The 20,437-nt window shown below is 52.6% G+C and overlaps 1 protein-coding gene across 1 annotated transcript; it reads left to right on the forward strand.

Annotated features, from left to right (window-relative positions):
- The first annotated feature begins 499 nt into the window (after window positions 1–499).
- Window positions 500–19,202, forward strand: LOC133358455 (tyrosine-protein kinase SRK3-like). Its single transcript, XM_061576745.1, has 8 exons — window positions 500–1,094; window positions 5,142–5,263; window positions 5,932–6,095; window positions 7,098–7,266; window positions 14,768–14,920; window positions 15,079–15,260; window positions 16,610–16,763; window positions 17,001–19,202. The coding sequence occupies exons 1-8, from the start codon at window positions 592–594 to the stop codon at window positions 17,195–17,197; spliced, it is 1,644 nt and encodes a 547-aa protein (XP_061432729.1). The 5' UTR covers window positions 500–591; the 3' UTR covers window positions 17,198–19,202.
- Window positions 19,203–20,437: the final 1,235 nt, after the last annotated feature.

Here is a 20,437-nt window from a genome sequence, read left to right on the forward strand (position 1 = left end):
CGTGTAGCCTCAGTAGGCTGTAGGGGCAAGTGCTGTTAGCGAGTAGAACCTATGAAGGCCGGCATGGCACACGAGGGTGGTGAGTGGCCAGCACCACGCCCGACCGCCTTTGTCTCTCCAGTGGCGATATTTACTGCACACCGCACCAGGTACTCATTTGAGGCTGAGGCGACCTAAGGGAGGCCCAGGACCGGCTCAGATAATCGTCACCGGTGTTGGCCGTGAGCGGGAATGGAACTTGGGTCGCCAGGTTCGCAGCGCGGCGTAGCGGTCCGCGTGTGCTCGCCCGGGGCCCCACCACTCGCGGACGGGACACGATCGCTCAGGAACGTGACCCCCCACCCACCCAGCACTGACATCGCAACACGGGCGCGTGCCTTCGTTCCTGCCACCGCGTCGGAATGCCTCTGCGTACCTGCGAGCACATTCCTGCCCGCCCCGTCACACGAGGAAGCAGCGCGCTCTATAAATGTCACCACCTCGGCGAGTGTGGGGACATTGACAATGCGCGTGGCGAGTTACAACGTCGCCGGCTGATATCGCTTGGACAACAAAAGCCACCATCACCTGCGCACCGCACACCGTCAGACGATGTCGTGCCCTGGCTGCTGTCACAGACTGCGCGGGTATCTGTGCTGCTTCCATAATGCTACACCCGGCAAAACCCACGTCGTCAGTACACCTGAGACTGATGGTCAAACCTATCTCGGAGACAAACGTCCACCGGGTAACGACTCTGAAGTCATCACACATCCACCTCCTCCCTTGCCTAAGCAAATCTCATCACCCGTTGATCGCAGGGGGTCTTACAGAAATACTTGTTTCTCACCTAGCAGTGAAGATAGCGATGACGATGATGAAGACGATGAAGACGATGATCAAGACAGTGTTGACGGCGAGAAGATTTTCGTTGCTGTTCACAACTACGACGCGAGGGCTCATGTCGACCTGAGCTTCAGGAAGGGGCAGCGCTTCCACATCGTCCAAGAGACCAACGCGGACTGGTGGCTGGCTCGGCCAGAGGGCGACACGGAGCAGCAGGGCTTCATCCCGGCCAACTACATCGCCCCCGCGCTCAGCCTCAAGGCCATGCCGTGAGTTGTGTGCCGTGAGTTGTGTGCCCACACGATCCGCTGTTGTGCCGCACGGAATCTCTGTCCACGATTGACGTCGCTTCGCGGTGGCGCATTGCATCCTCTTCGCAGTTCCAGGGGTTTGCGCAGTTTTATTATTATTCACCGCGAGTAGCCCGTCGTCTGCTTCACTGTGGACATTGGCGATGCCGAGATCCCGCGATGGGATCCCGAGATGGCGATCTGCAAAGGAGAGGCCAACGCGTAGCAGCGTCGCCACCCACAGTTGCCCCCTGAATGTCGCGGCCACTTAATGGAAACAATCAAATCGCTGCATCGACCTCCTCTTGCCAGGTGAATGCTCATTGGCCGGCCAGTGATGCCACGTCCCTTGTTCCGCACAGGGACAGCTGCCCCTGGGCATCTCCTTGCATAGACGACAGTCAGGACAATGGTTGAGATGTGATGGCAGGTGCTCTGAGATGTCGAGGCGTTGACGCGCCCTGTAGACCTGAACTCCTTCTCCTGGAGCCCACACGAGCGTAAACATGCGACCGTCTCCATGTCTGGTGGCAAGAAGCCGGCGGTTGAACGTTTTGCGTTCCCGTGATGGGAGCAGTTTCTCCGTAGCACAAGTTCGTTGCACTCCGCTCAAAATGTGCCTGCCAAGACGCTCACTCGCACTCCTTCGGGATCTTACCACATGCCTTTGGCTCGTGCCTCTGCACTGGCTCCCACTTAACACTGGCACTGAGTTTCACATCCTTCTACTCGTGCTCAAGGCTTTAAATGGGCTTCCTCCACCATATATCCAGGACTTGATTCAATCGCACACTCCACTAAGTTGATCCAACCACACACTCCACTAAGTTGATCCGGCCACACACTCCACTAAGTTGATCCAACCACACGCTCTACTAAGTTGATCAAATCACAAACTCCACTAAGTTGATCAAATCACACACTCCACTAAGTTGATCAAATCACACACTCCACTAAATTGATCCAATCACACACTCCACTAAGTTGATCCAATCACACACTCCACTAAGTTGATCCAATCACACACTCCACTAAGTTGATCCAATCACACACTCCACTAAGTTGATCCAATCACACACTCCACTAAGTTGATCCACCCAAACGCTCCACTAAGTTGATCCAACCACACACTCCACTAAGTTGATCCAACCACACACTCCACTAAGTTGATCCAACCACACGCTCCACTAAGTTGATACAATCACACACTCCACTAAGTTGATCCAATCACACACTCCACTAAGTTGATCCAATCACACACTCCACTAAGTTGATCCGGCCACACACTCCACTAAGTTGATCCAACCACACGCTCCACTAAGTTGATCTAACCACACACTCCACTAAGTTGATCCAACCACACACTCCACTAAGTTGATCCATCCACACACTCCACTAAGTTGATCCAACCACACACTCCACTAAGTTGATCCAACCACACACTCCACTAAGTTGATCCAACCACACACTCCACTAAGTTGATCCAACCACACACTCCACTAAGTTGATACAACCACACACTCCACTAAGTTGATCCAACCAGACACTCCACCAAGTTGATACAACCACACACTCCACTAAGTTGATCCAACCAGACACTCCACCAAGTTGATCCATCCACACACTCCACTAAGTTGATCCAACCACACACTCCACTATGTTGATCCAACCACACACTCCACTAAGTTGATCCAACCAGACACTCCACTAAGTTGATCCAACCACACACTCCACTAAGTTGATACAACCACACACTCCACTAAGTTGATCCAACCAGACACTCCACCAAGTTGATCCATCCACACACTCCACTAAGTTGATCCAACCACACACTCCACTATGTTGATCCAACCACACACTCCACTAAGTTGATCCAACCAGACACTCCACTAAGTTGATCCAACCACACACTCCACTAAGTTGATCCAACCACACGCTCCACTAAGTTGATCCAACCACAAGCTCCACTAAGTTGATCCAACCACACGTTCCACTAAGTTGATCCAACCAGACACTCCACTAAGTTGATCCAACCAGACACTCCACTAAGTTGATCCAACCACACACTCCACTAAGTTGATCCAACCAGACACTCCACCAAGTTGATCCATCCACACACTCCACTAAGTTGATCCAACCACACGTTCCACTAAGTTGATCCTCCACTGAGATCCACCGACGGCGCCCGACTCGGCGTGGCCACCGCGCTCCAGGCTCCGAGCCCTGGGGTCCCCACCGGGTTTTTGTTCTGCACGGCGCCCAGGCCCTGGAGGTCACTGCGCTTGGAGTTCAGGGAACTCGCAGTCGATGGATACTTCTGAGTCCCGGGTGAAGATCTACGCCACCACCACCACCAGTTGTTTAGCACGGCGACATCCTATCTCTCTCTGGTGCTTGGGATGTCAGTCTCCCATCCCAAGCACGGGCCAGACTTAGCCCTGCTCGCTCAGCTTCTGAAATCTCATGAGACCGGGCACATCTGGCCTCTATTCATTGCGCAAGTCTTTGCTACGGAATGTACGTTTCCTTACCTGCAAAAACCCCTTCCCTCCAACCTGACTCCCACAAGGCAGGGTAGTTGATTCAGGGTACAACACCTTTATTGTCGGTGTGTTTATTTGGTGTAGCGGCCTGGGTATTGTGCCCTCTATCAGGAAATGCTGGTCAAATCAACAGCGCGTTTTTGGAATTCATTGCTTTGAGGGTCAAGGCGGTTGGCGGCAGAGGTCATGACTTGGTTTGTTGGCCGCGAGGGTGAGAGGCGGTTAACTCGGAACCAATTGAAATTGTACAACAAAAAACACATTCTTATATTAACGACATTGCTTATATTGACCACGTTTTTTTCTTACTCAAAACGATCAGGGAAATAATAATGAACCCGATAACCGTTGATGTATTTGCTTTCATTTCTTTATTCTAAGAGTTGGTTTTACCAGATTGGCTTTGACAGCGATCCTTATTTGGGAAGGTGTCTCGGAACGTTGAGCCCTGACGGCACAACTTCCGTGCTGTCTGCTGCCCGTCTGGGAACCCCGTTGGGCAGAGACTGATCAAAAGCGGCTCTCCACGTGAATCACGAGTATCATCGGCAGGCAGGAGGACGTGGAAGCTGCGAACAGAGACAACAGTTCGTGTGGCTCCCTGTCTCTGGGTCGGTGGTCCTCCCACGGGGCTACGCATCGGTCACCGGGCACGACTGGGAGGGCCCCATCATCTCGTGGTCACAGCCGCGCCTTTTGGTGCCTCGAAATCACCTTTGGATTGTAATTTGTCATGGTGGTCGGGGGTGGGGAAGCTGACATTTATAATGTATTCACCTTGTGTTTTTGACTTTGTTGAATGCTTGCACAGGCTGCATGGAAAGTCCCTCCCACCCGCAGCTCACACCAACCAAGTGAACTCGTGGAGCTAAACAAAGCCGTGGGAAATTCCAACCTTTCGTGTTCAGACGACTCGCTACGATTGGGCGTATTCACAACGTCATTTCACAACAGCCACTCCCGTTCTAAAATCACGTTGTAAATAGGCCTTAATGAACGTAAACTAAAATTGCTCTTCAAGTCCACTCGAGCACTGTGACTGTAGCTAGTGAACAGGCTGTGCGTTCGGAAGGTATTCCTCCCTACTACTAGAAGTGTCCATAATAGAGGGGCTTGTTTTTGGGTTACATCGCGTAAATATATAAATGTGTCGTTAAAACCCGCCACCACCCGAAAGCCAACTAGTAAGGGTTGTCACGTAAACAGAACGTGCCAATTCGTTACTAGTACAGCACACCGGTGTGTTGGAGAGCCAAGCCACAACATTTACAATCTGAGTAAGATGCTAAAAGTATCTTAGCGTTTATATTATTTGGGTCTTTCGGTAGAGTCACGTAGAAAGGTTCAAATGAATATAAATTAAATAAACAAAAAACTACGACGTTTCGATCACCAGATGACGATCGTAATTAGGAGAATCATTGCACCGCTATCGCCCCTCGGCCTCTTTAACGCCGCGTCGCTCCCCCCCCCCCCCGTGCAGGTGGTTCTTTGGGCAGATGCAGAGAGAGGAGTCGGAGCAGCTGTTGATGAAGAAGCCCGAAGAGCAAGGGCGCTTCCTCATCCGCAATGCCCGCACGCTGCCCAACACCTACGTGCTCTCTGGTGAGCCGTTCAGGGGAGCCAGCCGGCTCGCCGCTCCAAGGCAAAGAGCCCCCCCCCGCTCCCCGCGCAGCCATCCGCAGCCCGGTGGGTGCCGCGCTGCCTTGGTCGGCGTGGGGGGCCGGGCGTCACTGCCTCGGTGTCGCACGAGCGGCGAGCGCCTTCCGATCGCGGCCGATCTGCCGTGCTGCTCGACGCCGTAGACGCCTGCCCGCCCCCTGCACGTGGCCTGGCACCCCTGGGGCCCCTGCGGGCCAGGAGTTGCCGTGGCTGCTGTGCACCCACGTGGGGGCTGTCACGTGGGGGCACGGCTGCCACGTACCACAGCTTGTGGAGGCCGCGTGGAATTTGGAAGATGTAGAGTCAGCGAGTTGTGATGATAAACATTTGTTACACTTCATCTCAAACTAACTTAGGGCATAATACATGTGTATTGGGTTAGGTTGCGTAAATATAGATGTGTCGTTAAACCTGCCACCACCCAACACAGCGAATGAGTAAGGTTTGACACACCCAGCTCTAAAACAAACCTTTATTATGGATCATATTGGTCGCGAAAGCTTTCGTGTTAAACTAACTTGGGGCAGCCGTCCCTGGGCTGTGAGATGGCATTTCTCCCGTCTCGCTGGCCTGCGTTAACCCCACTCTCTCTCTCCCGCTCCCCTCCGCAGTGCTCAAGCAGGACGAGGTGATTCACGTCAAAATCAACCGTTTTGACGATGGAGAATTCGGCTTCACCAAAGATGCAACCTTCCCCTCTGTTGAGAATCTGGTGGAGCATCACTCCGCGCATGACAACCAGCAGATTGGTCTACTGACCGAGCCTTGCGAGAAGGTGACCTGTGGCTGTGTCCGACCGGCTCGTGTGTAACTGTGTGCGCGCTGTTGTACTGTAGCTCTACGCTCCCGCAGATATGCTGCCCACCTTCACCCACCTGTGGCGATCGGACACGGTCAAATACCCCCCACCGATGTCATTACGCAGTGTACACACACATACACACACGTACACACACGTCCACACACGTGTACACACGTACACACATACACACATGTACAAACACGTCCACACACACGTACACACATACACACATGTACACACACACGTTCACACACGTACACACACACACGTACACACACGTCCACAAACGTACACACACGTACACACACACACGTACACACACACACGTACACACACGTACACACACGTTCACACACGTACACACACACGTACACACACACACGACGGCGTGTAGTGTGTGCGTTGAACCAAGCAAACCCGAGTTCAATTCCCGCCTACGGCTCACGCCAGCGGCAAGAGACTCCCTCTTCACCATGCGATGACTGAGCAGGATGGTCAAGTATGCTAAATGCAGCATGGGGGAGGCCTTTATCCAGCAGTGGATGTCATGATCACAAACACAAACGTGGATGAGGATGATCACTGCGACTGTTCCGTATTCATTGCTAATACTACTTCGTGGGATGTCAACAGTGGGAGGGGAGGGGAGGGGGGTGCACTGGGGAGCGCTAGGGAAGGGGGGCCGGAGGGTGCCACGCACAATGGGGGGGGGGGCACCCTGTGGTGGTGGGGGGGATGTTGGAGGTGGCACCGTTGTTGGATGACGGGCACGGCCACCAGTAAGTGCCCTTGGTGGCAAGCCAAGAATCCCTGGTGCGGGCTGCGCGGGCGGCGTGGGCTGCGTGCGCCCCAGCCCCCAGTGCGGGGTGGATTTGCGGTCGTCGCTTCTGCTCGTCGCTCCGTGCTCGGCGGTCGGGCTGGACGTGCGCTGCTGCGTGTGGACGGCAGCGCGTGACCCTCCTGCCTGCGTCACAGGAGTCGGCGCCGCCCATCTCGGACCTCAGCGTGGAGCTCATGAACACGTGGCACGTTCCTCGATCCTCCATCAAGATGGGGAATATGATCGGCAGGGGCAACTTCGGCGAGGTGTACGAGGGCCGATGGAACGACACCACGGACGTCGCGATCAAGATCGTGCGCACGAGTGAGTGGCTGTGCTGACCGGCGTGGTATGGCCGAAACGACCCCAACTACCAGCCAAAAGCGAGTGGGGAGGCCCTTGACACCACTGGTCGGCTTGGTCAAGTATAGCCAACATAGTACAGCCAACAGATAATGAAACATTTAAAAGCCATTATATACGTGCATTAGTCTCTCTTGAAAATAGCCAGCATGTGGTGTGGGTTCGGGGCATAGCAACCATCGGCAGTGCAGCTTTGTGCAGTAAAGGGCAGTGTATGTGTAGTAAGTATATGGAGGCTTGACGACAGGATCGGAGGCACACTTATTTATTACACCAACACAGTTATTTACAGGTCACTGGGCTACAGGGATTTCTCGACAGCTAACCCCTCTAACCTATACCAATTCCTCCACTACGGGACTAGGGGAGGCTATCTGTCCCAGCTTGGTTAAGCTGGGATCCCGGCTCCCTGAGTCACCAGACCAGCTTCGTCTGGGCTCTCGGGGCCACGCCACCGGCTTGCCCTGGTCGGCCCTTATAAGGACAGCGAGCCAGGGGAGCTCTGGGGCCTACACTAGCTGGTCTTCCGTCTTCTCTGGTTATAGCTGAGTCCCGACCCCGAGCCCTCGAGCTCATCACCTTTTATAGGACTCGCCCCCGAGGGGGGGCCCGTGGGGGATACACATGCGGACGTCGGTGCTAGCGCCACCCTTGTGTACGGCCGTAACCCCGCCCATTGTGTTTGTTGGCCATCCGTGGCCATGCATAATCACACCTCAACATTCGTAGCCATGCGCAATTACACCTCTACATCACCCCCCCCTGTACAGCTCGCAGCCGTCCCTGGCTGCAAAAAAAAAAATCAGAATAAAGGTGCATCCCTCACAAAAACCCCGTGTGTGTGCCTCGCGTAATTTTTAACAAGAACAAGAACAACGAGAGGAAGAGAGAGAGAGAGAGAAAAAAAATAACCCGACGCACCCCCCCCGGATAACACCCCAAAACCAACATATATATACACTCCGGACGCCACCCCTCCCATTGTCCGCAAGGCCCCCCAACGGCCGACCTCACAATAGTCTGCGCGTTTTGGCGCGCGTCCGCGCGGCGGGCCCATCACAAGGGCCCGTCCTGGCACGCTCAGTGACGGTTGTTGACGGTCCGGGTGCAAGAGAGTCAGGCGTCGCTGCCGAGTGACCCCCGACCCCTCCGGGAGGGGTTGGTGGGTGTGGACCCGTCACTCCTGTTTCACCTGGGGACGGAACAGTTGGCGTCAGGTTAGGCGAGTGCAGCGACGACGGGGAGTCGGCGACACCCTCACACGTTTGGCCATGCGTGTGTGTGTGTGAACCCCGGGGCGGCGTGACGAATGGTTTTAACCTTGAGGGGTGCACATACCACCGGCGCCTCCCCCATTTGACGCGAACACATTGCGGCCGCAAAACCTGCACGACCTCCACTGGCCCCCGCCACGGCCGTACCAATTTCGACGAGGTTGCCAGCGGCACCTGAGGACAGTGCAACCACGCCCTGTCCCCTGGTACCCATTTGACCACCTGCACCCGCCCCAACCGAAGCCTCTCGTTCGCCTTCTGGCGGAGTTCAGAATTTTGCACGGCCGCTTCCCGCGCCTCAGACAATTGAGCGATGTTAAATTTAACGTGTTCGGACAACTTAGACTTCGCCTGGAGCGCCGAGAGCTTCAGCTGGGTCGCCACAGGAGGGTTAACTTCGCGCCCATACATTAAAAAGAAAGGGGAAAATCCGGTGGCCGCATGGGGAGCCATTCTGTAGGCCTGCAACACACCGGCTATGCGGAGGTCCCAATCCGTCTGGGATACCGACACCTGCTGGGACAGCATGGACGTGATGGTCCGATGCAGCCGTTCCACCATCCCGTCAGTTTGTGGGTGATACGGAGAGGTCCGAACCTTCTCCGTACCCAAGAGGTCGCACACCTCACGTAGGAGTTTACCAGAAAAATTCCTACCCTGGTCAGTAAGCAGCCGTTCCGGAGCACCCTTGTCGAGGACATAGCCCTGGACAAAGGCCTCCGCGATGGCTGCTGCCGATTGGTTCGCCAGGGGCCAGGCCATAGGCCATCTCGTGAAGTATTCAACCCCCGTTAGTAAATACCTATTGCCCCTGGGTGTAGCGGGAAATGGGCCAAGTATGTCCAGAGCGACGAGCTCGTTAACCCTGGAAACTTTTATGGACTGCAGCGGAGGGTTGGATCCCCTAGCAGGTGGCTTCCTCTGCGCGCATTGCGTGCACGACCCCAAGAGGTCCCCCACGTCCTTTTCCATGCCCGGCCAGAAGAAATCTAGCTGGAGCGTGGCAAAGGTCTTATGAACCCCCAAGTGCAGAAGCCGCTCATGAACAGCCCATACCACCTTACCCCTTAAAGCAGCAGGCACCACGAGCCGCTGGCGCCGGGTTTTACCATTCCAGTGCATCAAAAGTCCCTGGAACAACCCCCACGAGTCAACGTTTTCCACCCCCTGGCCAATCCCCCCGGCGCGACGGCGCAGAGCGAGGAGGGAGGTGTCCTCCATTTGGAGGCGACCCCATTCCGCGACTGACAACCCCAGCAACGAATCCCTCCCTTCTTGCTCGATAGGACCCGAAACCGAAGGTGCATCGGCAGCGGCCACGAGGACCGAATCGGTGGTGACGTTCGGAGACCTACAACGCCCCGAACCCAAGAGGCACGCGCACTCCGAAGTGGGTGGCAATCGCGACAGGGCGTCAGCGTTCGTGTGGCGGAGACCCTTACGATATGTGGTGACAAAGTCATAGTCTTGGAGAATCTCCAACCATCGAGACAACTGGCCCGATGGTTGTTGAACCCGCAGGGCGTATTGTAGGGCCGCATGATCTGTACGGACGGTGAACCGCCGACCGTACAGATACGGGCGGTACTGCTGAATGAAATAAACAATCGCCAATAATTCCCGACGGGTAACGCAGTACCGCTGTTCGGCTGGAGACAGTACCCGACTACCGTAAGCCACCACATGCTCTACGCCCCCAATGAGCTGGGACAGCACGCCCCCGATGCCCGTGTTACTTGCATCTGTATCGAGCAAGAAGGGTTGTGAAAAATCCGGGTAATTCAACGGCGGCGCCCCCACCAAAGCATTCCGGAGGGCGCGAAAAGAAGCCTCCTCCTCCGGCCCCCAATGAAACCTGACTCCCTTGGACGTCAAGGCATGCAAAGGTTTCGCAATCGTAGCGAAGTCAGCCACAAATCGCCGATAATACGACGCGAACCCAATGAAACTCCTGACCTCTCCCACAGAGGTGGGAGTCGGCCAGGAGCTGACGCATTCCGTTTTGGCGGGATCAGTGGATATCCCCGAGCGCCCAACAATGTGACCCAAATATCGCACCGATTCGCGGAGTAAATGGCACTTCTGTGGTTTAAATTTCAAATTGGCAGCCCGCATTTTGAGAAAAACAGCACGCAACCTCTGGAGGTGTTCCTCGAAGGATTTGCTAAAGACGATGACATCGTCTAAGTAAATCAAACACGAATCCCATTGCAACCCTGCCAAGACCAATTCCATTAACCGCTGAAAAGTTGCCGGCGCAGAATGTAAACCCATCGGCAAGCGGTTAAATTGGAAGAGACCCTGCGGTGTCCGAAAAGCAGTCTTAGGTTTTGATTCGTCATCCAGAGGAAGCTGCCAGAATCCAGATAGCAAATCGAGGGTGGAAAAGAATCGCGCCCCCGCCAAGGCATCGAGCGACTCATCCATTCGAGGAAGCGGGTACGCATCTGCCACAGAGATTTTGTTCAGACGCCGAAAGTCGACACAAAACCGCAGTGATCCGTCGTGTTTTTTCACCAAAACGATCGGCGCGCCCCACGGGCTATTGGAAGGGGAAATGATATCGGCGGCTAGCATGTCATCAACAGCCGATTTGACATGATCCTTTTCGGCGGGACTCAACCGAAAGGGATTTTGGCGGATTGGCGCGCTGTCACCCGTGTCAATATGGTGTCGCAGCAATTTAGTACAACCAATATCAAATTTGTGTTGACTAAAAACGTCAGCAAATTCGCTCAGAAGAACTCGCAGCTGCGCGCGCTGCGAGTCGGACAGGTCCACTGAACCCGCGCAAAGCGCATCCAGCCAACCGTCATCACAGTCCGAATGCGGTCGCGACGGAGGATCGGTGGATACCTGACCCACGAGTGGTTCCTCATAGGGTACCGGCGTTGCGTGTGCAAGCACGGTCCCTTGAGGAACCACGGCCGTTCGCGATCCCACATTAAGGACTGCAATGAAGGGGTCCCCATCCCCCCTCACCATGGTCTGAGCCGCGAGCAAATCTGGTCCATTTACCCCGGCCCGAGATGGTCCCAACAAGACCCCCCGATCCGCAACCCCTTCATTAAACGGCCGACGCAATCTAAGAGGGACGAGCATCTGAGCCCCCGGAGGCACGCGCACAGTTTTTGTGACGAGCGCCTGCACGGTGGCAAACGCCCGACGCTCCGTGGTGGGGGAAGACAGAAATGTAACGCGTCGGCCCGATGGGAGCTCAATGCACCCTTGGTCAATAAGGATGCGGATGGGCATTTTGGCCAGAAAATCCGTCCCCAACAGGCACGGAACCGCGAGTGAGGAGGAAACCAAAACAGGCCCGGATAATTTAATGTCCCCAATGCAGATAGTGGCGCGGATTTGGCCAATAATGCCCAGAGAGCCCCCGTTAGCGGCATAGCACGGCACGTCAACAGGGAGCAAGGGACGACTTTGAACGGGAAGGATGTTATAAATTAAATCAGATATAATGGTCGCCGATGCCCCTGTGTCAATTAAAATCCGCACCTCTACCCCATCAATGTGACCGACCACGACCGAAGATCCCGCCGACGCAGCAACGACACGATGGGCGAGCTCCGACCACTGACCCGGTTGGAGCGCCCGCCGCATTACCGAACGATCGCGCGCGACGGATGGGGAATTTGGAGCCCTGTTTAGTTGGGCGCGTGAGTGTGTGTCGGATGTGTGCGTGGGCCAAACGTGTGAGGTGCCGCGACTCGCCGTATTTCTCTGCTGGAGCTTGGGAGGAGACGGCGTGGCGTCCTGACGAGGTGTCGCCCCGCGCTGACGGGGAGCCCGGCATCCTGACGCAACGTGGCCTTGCAGGCCACAGTTGTAGCAGCGTGTGAGCGCCCCCGATGTCCTGGGCTGCTCCTGGCGGCTCGGTCCATTCCGAGCCTGTGGTACTACTGCCGCTCTCCATTCCCCTCGCCGCTCCACCCCGCAGACCTCCTCCGATGGGAGGGCGGTAGCCGCCATGGCATGGCTGGCCGCCCCCTTTGCCGCCTTTCGACGAAGGGACCGCAAGCCCCCGTGGATGTGGCGCGCGACCAGCAGGGACGACATCTCTGAGTCGTCTTGAGCCAGGACGTTGACGTCCAGCTCATCAGCGAGTAGCAGCAGCTTCTCAGCCACCATGGCATCCACTCCTTCCTCGTCCATCCTTGGGAAAGCAGCCTTCGCTAGAGCCAGGAGAGCAGTCCGGAAGGCCAGAGGTGATTCGTTGGTGCCCCGACGCCGATCGTGGAAAAGCTGCCTGCAGTCCGAAGGCGGCCCATAGACGGCTGACAGCAGCTGCAACGCCAGGTGTAGGGTGGCGCGCTTTTCCCTCGGCGCCGAGGTGAGGGTAGCCAGGGCGTCGTTGTCCAGCATCGCTGGCAGCGCGCGTAGAGCCTCGGCGTCCGTCCAGTTCGCCATCTCCTGATGAGCGATGAACCGTCTCTTGAAGCCGCCCCAGTCTCCGTCTGCGCCTACGAATTCTTTCAGAGGTGGCAGACGCTGCTGCAAGGCGACGTCCGTGGCTGTAGATCGCTCTCCGTCGCTCCCCGCCGATGATACAGTGTGGGCGGGCTGTGCACATGGCATCGCCGGTCGCTCCGATGTTGACGCGCCGGCCGGTGTTGATGATGTCACGGCTTGTGCTTGGCGCTCAGCAGTCACGTGACGCGGGCCGGCCCCGCCGTCCGCTCGCACTGTAGAGATGGCGGGAAATTTAACCGCCAGCCGCGTCGGGGTGGCGGGAAACGTTGCCGCGCGCCGGCTGCTGTCGTCGACCCGCGCTGCCCCTCCAGCCCCCAGCCGCGTGATCTCCTCCAACGCAGCGGCGGCGGCGTAGAGCAGTTCCGCCAGGCGGGAGTGGGCCAGCCGGAGTCCTTCAGCCGACGCATCCCCCCCCTCTTGTCGTAGCGGCACGGGCGTACTTGGCCCCGGCTGCTCCGATCCGACCCCGGCCATCTCTGGTGTTGAATCGGCCGCGGCGTCTTCCATCTCCGACTCCTTGGTACGTGTCGTCCCTCGTGTGTCCATCGTTTGGACGTTTTACTTCTGACACCAGATGTAGTACGTATATGGAGGCTTGACGACAGGATCGGAGGCACACTTATTTATTACACCAACACAGTTATTTACAGGTCACTGGGCTACAGGGATTTCTCGACAGCTAACCCCTCTAACCTATACCAATTCCTCCACTACGGGACTAGGGGAGGCTATCTGTCCCAGCTTGGTTAAGCTGGGATCCCGGCTCCCTGAGTCACCAGACCAGCTTCGTCTGGGCTCTCGGGGCCACGCCACCGGCTTGCCCTGGTCGGCCCTTATAAGGACAGCGAGCCAGGGGAGCTCTGGGGCCTACACTAGCTGGTCTTCCGTCTTCTCTGGTTATAGCTGAGTCCCGACCCCGAGCCCTCGAGCTCATCACCTTTTATAGGACTCGCCCCCGAGGGGGGGCCCGTGGGGGATACACATGCGGACGTCGGTGCTAGCGCCACCCTTGTGTACGGCCGTAACCCCGCCCATTGTGTTTGTTGGCCATCCGTGGCCATGCATAATCACACCTCAACATTCGTAGCCATGCGCAATTACACCTCTACATATGTACTGTATGTTGAACTTCGTTCGCACCGTACGTAGCCAACTGTGTTAATCAGAGGTGCGGGGAAAGGACACACTTAACAGGAAAAGCAATTCTAAAGAAATGCATTTTAAATCGAGATTTGTAGGTGCTTTACTCCAATATCTTAATGTCGGAAGCAAGAGTGTTCCACGCGGCTGCAGAAGTGCATCTGGAATTGTGCGATGCAGTGGACGTTTTCGATGGCTAGCCAACAGCCGTTGTGAGGATGACCAGAGTTTGCGTGATGGTTTATGCTCCGAAATGTAATTGAGGGACTAAGTGTTGCAATGGTGTGTTCTGGGACTGTTGTTGTTTTGCTGCCTTGCCAAGCTTGCATTTGGTGTTGACAAATCGGCAGCAATATATCATTACTTGTGCAATTTGTACTTCTGAACTTTACGTCCAATTTTTAGCGATTTGCTTACCTTTTATTACCGTTGTTCTTACAGCGTTGTCTTTATTGTTTGTTGATGTAACTCGCTAACCCGCCCTTACTAGACATCTGTGAAAAAGAGCTTCATGGCTCATCAGATTCCTCCAGGATAAACAGAGATTCTGAAATGTTTTATTACAGATTCCAGCTTTGACACGTTTATGAAGGAGGTGAAAACCATGATCTCCTTCAAGCATGAGAACGTCCTCCAGATCTATGCCGTGTGTAAGGAGAAGTGGCCCTACTGGATCGTCACCGAGCTGGTGCCGTACGGAAACATGCTGCAATACCTGGGTACAGCGCTCCAGCCCCATGAGCCACCATCATCAGGCAGATTCCAGAACGCCTCTCTCACATCTCCATTTAAAATGTTCGATTACTGGCAAAGAAAGGGAGAAGGGGAAGTGGGATTTCGCCCTGACAGTCCCGGCTGGCTCTCTTGTGATTCCCAGCTCGCTTTGGACACGAACTGAGCGAGGTCGAGAAGCTGTACATGGCGTTCGGGATAGCAAGTGGCATGGCCTACCTGAGTAAGAAGAGGTGCATCCATTGCGACCTGGCGGCCCGAAACATCCTGATGGGACAAGACAAGATCTGCAAGGTGGCCGACTTTGGACTGTCCCACAAACTAAAGGTACTCCCCTCATTAACACGTGCATTCGCTGTGTTTCTAACAACGGCACGATATTCTTGGTTCTTTCGGTAAAGTCACGTAGAAGGGAAATAATAAAATAATATAAATATAAAACAATACAAATTCTCACGACGTTTCGACTGCAACACAAGCAATCATCATCAGGTGTGAAATCCACAGCAAGAAAATTTGAAAAAAGCGGCGGTTTTTTGTAACGTCAGCACCACGGACAGCGATTTGGCAGTTGGTCAGATGGACGAGTCCATCTATGTTCGGAAAAGAGGAGGGGGGAGCAGAAAATGGAATGCGGTCTGAAAGTCACCATAAGCGTGAACACAATCAATTAAGACCCGAAATGGTTTATCAAATCCTTCCAATGATTGCTAAGCCAGAATCCATCAATCCAGCATGGACACTTGGTCGTTCGGAAGCTCGGCTACACACGAAGCCCTAACCCAGACCCATGTCAAGAGGTCTCCTAAACGGGAGTATTGCTATGGTTATACTTGCCCAAAAGTGGCCCAGGCAGGGCAAAGTCAGAACTTTCGAGACATCGATTGTAAACAAACTTGGTAGGGAAATCCCCTGGATTTGACGATGTTTTATTACCTGAACCCCTACAACATCTCGGAAGTAACAGCCACTGGCTCTCCATCTTCAAGTCTCACGTCATACAGGAGAGCACGAAACGCAACATATTGCTAAGATCCAAAGTGATTGGTGTACCAGAGCCAGGCAAGAGACCATTCTCTGTCATAGAAATACTACTATTGAGCTGTAGCTACACGTTCCTAGGGCATTGGAGAATGGCCCATCTGTGCAGATGCCGTGATGTCGCGCGTGGGAGATGCTGTTGCACACACACACAGGTGGTTTGTTCTTCCTGTGCTGGACTCTCTGGACGTCTTCCGCAGCTGAACACTGAAGACTCGGAGGCCATTGAATGGTTCAACATAATGATGCTCCATTATTAGTATTTTGGACCTGATCTTGTTTGTCTTGGCCACGTGCATCTGCAATCAATATATCGGCAGTAAGTGATATGTGAACTGGTCCTGGGCCTTCACTTGACCAACTTTAACTGACCTGCGTGGTGAAGTATAGTCAAACAAACCCCTATGAGAAATGTGTCCATGATGAGGCCTCCGACCGGCAGCTGATTGATAAAGGGCTGAAATGATATTTTTTATCTAAATATATTTCCATCCGACACAGCCCACAAAGCAGCAGGAAGTGTCCACGTGACAACGTAATTAATGTGCCCTGTTACAACCGTGATTGGTGTTGCACGAGTTGGTTTGGCTAAAGCTGCCGTTGATGTCCGCCGTGTTCCGCTCGTCTCTCCGCAGGAGGAGTACTATGATGCCACAGGCCATGTCGTCCCCTACCAGTGGATGGCTCCCGAGGTCTTGATTCAGTTGAAGTTCACGCGCAAGTCGGACGTGTGGTCGTTCGGAGTGCTTCTCTACGAACTGTTCACCGATGGCAAGCATCCGTATGGAGGTGACCAGGGGGCCCAGCATGCTTGTGCTCTCGAGAACAAACTTTCCCCACAATGCATCGTGCCAGCAACATTTCATAACTTTTACTTCTTATACAAATCAGTTTATTCAGTAACACTTTGTAATTATTGATGAATTTGTAGAGCGGATACCGTGCGGCGTTGACGTGATTACTATACTATTATTGTTGCTATTATTGTTCTATCATACCAACAGTTGTTGTGTGGCGTGTGTGCAGAGATGGATAAGCAGCAAGTACAGGATCTGATCAACTGTGGCAGAAGGCTGGAGAAGCCCGAAGGATGCCCCGATGTGGTGTACCACATCATGCTGCGCTGCTGGAACCGCGAGCATCGGGAGCGACCGTCGTTCTCCAAGCTCAGGGGGGAGTTGCTCACCATGTGTCTGGAGGACGAGAGTCTAGAGGGGCTGTAGGGACGCCGCACGGCCGACTTGTAGTTTGGGCGCCGTGCCGCATTAAAAGACAATACTTATTCACGGTTGAGACAAATACAAATCCGAACTGCCAATGTGGGTCATTCAGATCTTGGATCGGTTTCATATTCTCTGCACGAGTGTGAAAAGGGAATTTTGAAGTGAGGATTTCCAAACGTTTTGGAAATTTTTACGTTTCGTGGTTGTGAGGTCATAGGTCAAAATCGCCTTCACAGAAAACCTGGGGGATGGCAACGTCCAAATCAAATCACAGACGGAGGTCACGTGACCTATAGGCCGAGATTTCTCCGTCAACCAATTATCCTCGTTGTTGGTCTGTGCAGTTGGCTGTTGGTAGTCAATGCAGCAGCTGCTGCTGCTGCCCATTGGCAATAGAGGTGACCGCATAACTGACTCTCGTTTTGCAGGTGAAAAAGATTGGCTAATTTATGCAGGACTTTACTTATTTAAGGATTGGTTGAAGTATACAAATTTGTGGCATAACTACGTCATATTTTCTGGATAACACACTTTCTATAGTTTAATCTCACTCAGGGGAAGTGCGTGGTTTGTTATTTGGCACCTTAATAAGGATATTGTATTACAATTATGATTATTTTTCGTGGTGATGAATTGTTTTAATCACTAATACTAACATTTACATAACTTCCTTGGACTACGAAGCTAGTCCAAGGAAGTTCTATAACTGTATATACGGTGTACAATTCTTGTGTTGCCTGTATGTGTGTGTGTGCACCACTTTGAACAACCCAAGTCCAAGTCGACATTGTTCAAGCTACTGGACAAGTATCGATTGCAAGCGCAGCTGCGTGTGGATGTGCAGATGGGTGAGGGCGTCACAAGGGCCATGCTTGCGGGGACTACAGCGTGGATTGAGCTTGAGTCCACAACGACAGAGATCCCCGGTGTAGGCTTCAAATCAAATCAAACTTTACTGATACAGCGCAATTCGTGCAAAGAATGCAACACAAAGTTATTTACAGGACTGAATGAATATGGAGCGACTGACACAATGTAAACAACAATAAGAATGATATGTAAAAATGTACATGCATAATCAACTAGTGTAACCAAATGCAAAAAAAACGTAATAAAAGCATCCTAAATTTTGATTTAAAGCTTTCGTGACTGCAGGGATTCATATTCTTGGTTCTTTCGGTAAAGTCACGTAGAAGGGAAACAATAAAATAATAAAAATATAAAACAATACAATTCTCACGACGTTTCGACTGCAACACAAACAATCATCAGGTGTGAAAAACACAGCAAGACAAATGATGATTGCTTGTATTGCAGTCGAAACATCGTGAGAATTGTATTGTTTTACATTTTTATTACTTTATTGTTTCCCTTCTACGTGACTTTACCGAAAGAACCAAGAATATAAAAAGCATCCTAATTAAAATAGAATCTAAGAAGGTATTTTAAAGATTTAGTTACCAAACAACCACTGATTCGGATCTCCTCCGGCGAGGCTGTTCCCAAGGCGAGGCCCATCGAAGCGTCCGGCTGCCTCACCATCGGCCTTGGTTCTCGCCTTTGGCATCACCAAGAGAACAGCCCAAGAGCATCGACTCGGTTCATACCTCAAAAACTCGTCAGACGTATTCAGGTGCCAGTCCATTTAGTGACCTTAAAGCAAGAAAATTATCTTGAAATGAATTCTAAAGCTGCGAGGCAGCCAGTGTAGAGACTCGAACAAAGGTGTAATGTGCGCGGTTCTCCTTCAGGTCTTGGGCAGCACTCGTGCTGCACCATTCTGAATGAGTCGCCGTTGACCTGCTGCTTCATTAGGAAGACCAGACAGGAGATAATGCAGTAGTCAAGTCTGCGGGTGATGCAAGCATGCATTAGTCGCTCAGCAATGACACGAGCATTTCTAATGTGGGCTTCAAAGTTCAAATCCGGGGCTAAAAGCACACCTACGTTTTTAACCTCGTGTTTGGCGTTTTGTGCCAGCGAGATTAAACTTGTGAGCACTTTCTCTCTCTGGATTTTGCTTCAATAATCAGCACCTCAGTTTTGTCTTTGTTCAGCTGCAGAAAATTCCGTGACATCCACATGCTGATCTCTTCAATATACTGAATCAGGTTATCGATGGGGCTGACATCATTAGGTTATACTGAAATGTACAGTTGTGTATCATCAGCATAGCTGTGAAAATGAATTCCATTGCCCAGTGGCAGCATATAGAGACTAAATAAAACAGGGCCCAGAATGGAACCTTGCGGAATGCCACAAGCGATGTCTATCTTTGAGGAGGGAAGATCACCAAGGGAAACTAAATTATCTCTACCGGTTCGATAAGTCCTAAACCAATTAACTACTGTACCAGAGAGGCCAATCCACTTCTGCAGTCTATCAATGAGAATGGTGTTGATCAACTGCATCAAACAATTCACTCAGGTCTCAGAGTACAAGGACAGAAAGCGTTTCATCATCAGTGTTCATTCTTAGATCATTCATGACGTTAACAAGAGCCGTCTCAGTGCGATGAAGGGCATGAAAACAGACTGGAATTTTTTAAATATACAGTTGGCATTTAGCTGTTTAAAAAAACTGTTTCTCAATAATTTGACTTACAAAAGCAAGAGGAGAAATGTGCCCGACATTTTTAATCATCGAAGGATCTGGGTGACTCTTCTTGTGAACGGGTTTCACCGAGACAGTCTCACTTGCCGTGGGATGCCTGTCAGCATGGGACGATTCACGTTAGCTAGCACTTCCTCTGCCACACAATTAAAGACAGTAAAACAAAGGTGGGGATAGGATCAAGTGAGCAGGTTAAAGGCTAAATGTGCATTACTTCTTTCCTGAGCATCTCTGAGTTAACTGCACAAAGGAGCTCAGAGTGGTTTCATGTCGAGGGAGGGCGCACTGGAGCAAGAATTCACGCACGTGTCATACGACTTGGTTTATACCCACTCTGGCTGTTGTTATCTTGTCTCTGAAGTATGCTGAATATTCTTCACATTTAGACATGGAGATGAGGTGAGAGTGGCTTTTAGAGGCTTGATTAATTAGACTCAATAGTTGAGAAAAGCATTCTAGGGTTGTTTTGATTATCAACCAATTTTGAAAAATTAGCACATCGGGCATTTCTAATTGAATTATTAAATGTAGTGAGATGCTCCCTTAGAATGTGATAATATGCGTGTAAATTAGTCCTCTTCAGTTCTTTCGGTAAAGTCCCGTAGGTAGAAAAAAAATAGTAAATCA

This window comes from Lethenteron reissneri, chromosome 62 (genome assembly GCF_015708825.2).
Source record: "Lethenteron reissneri isolate LAM-NWPU_2019-01 chromosome 62, ASM1570882v1, whole genome shotgun sequence".
Lineage (NCBI taxonomy): Eukaryota > Metazoa > Chordata > Hyperoartia > Petromyzontiformes > Petromyzontidae > Lethenteron > Lethenteron reissneri.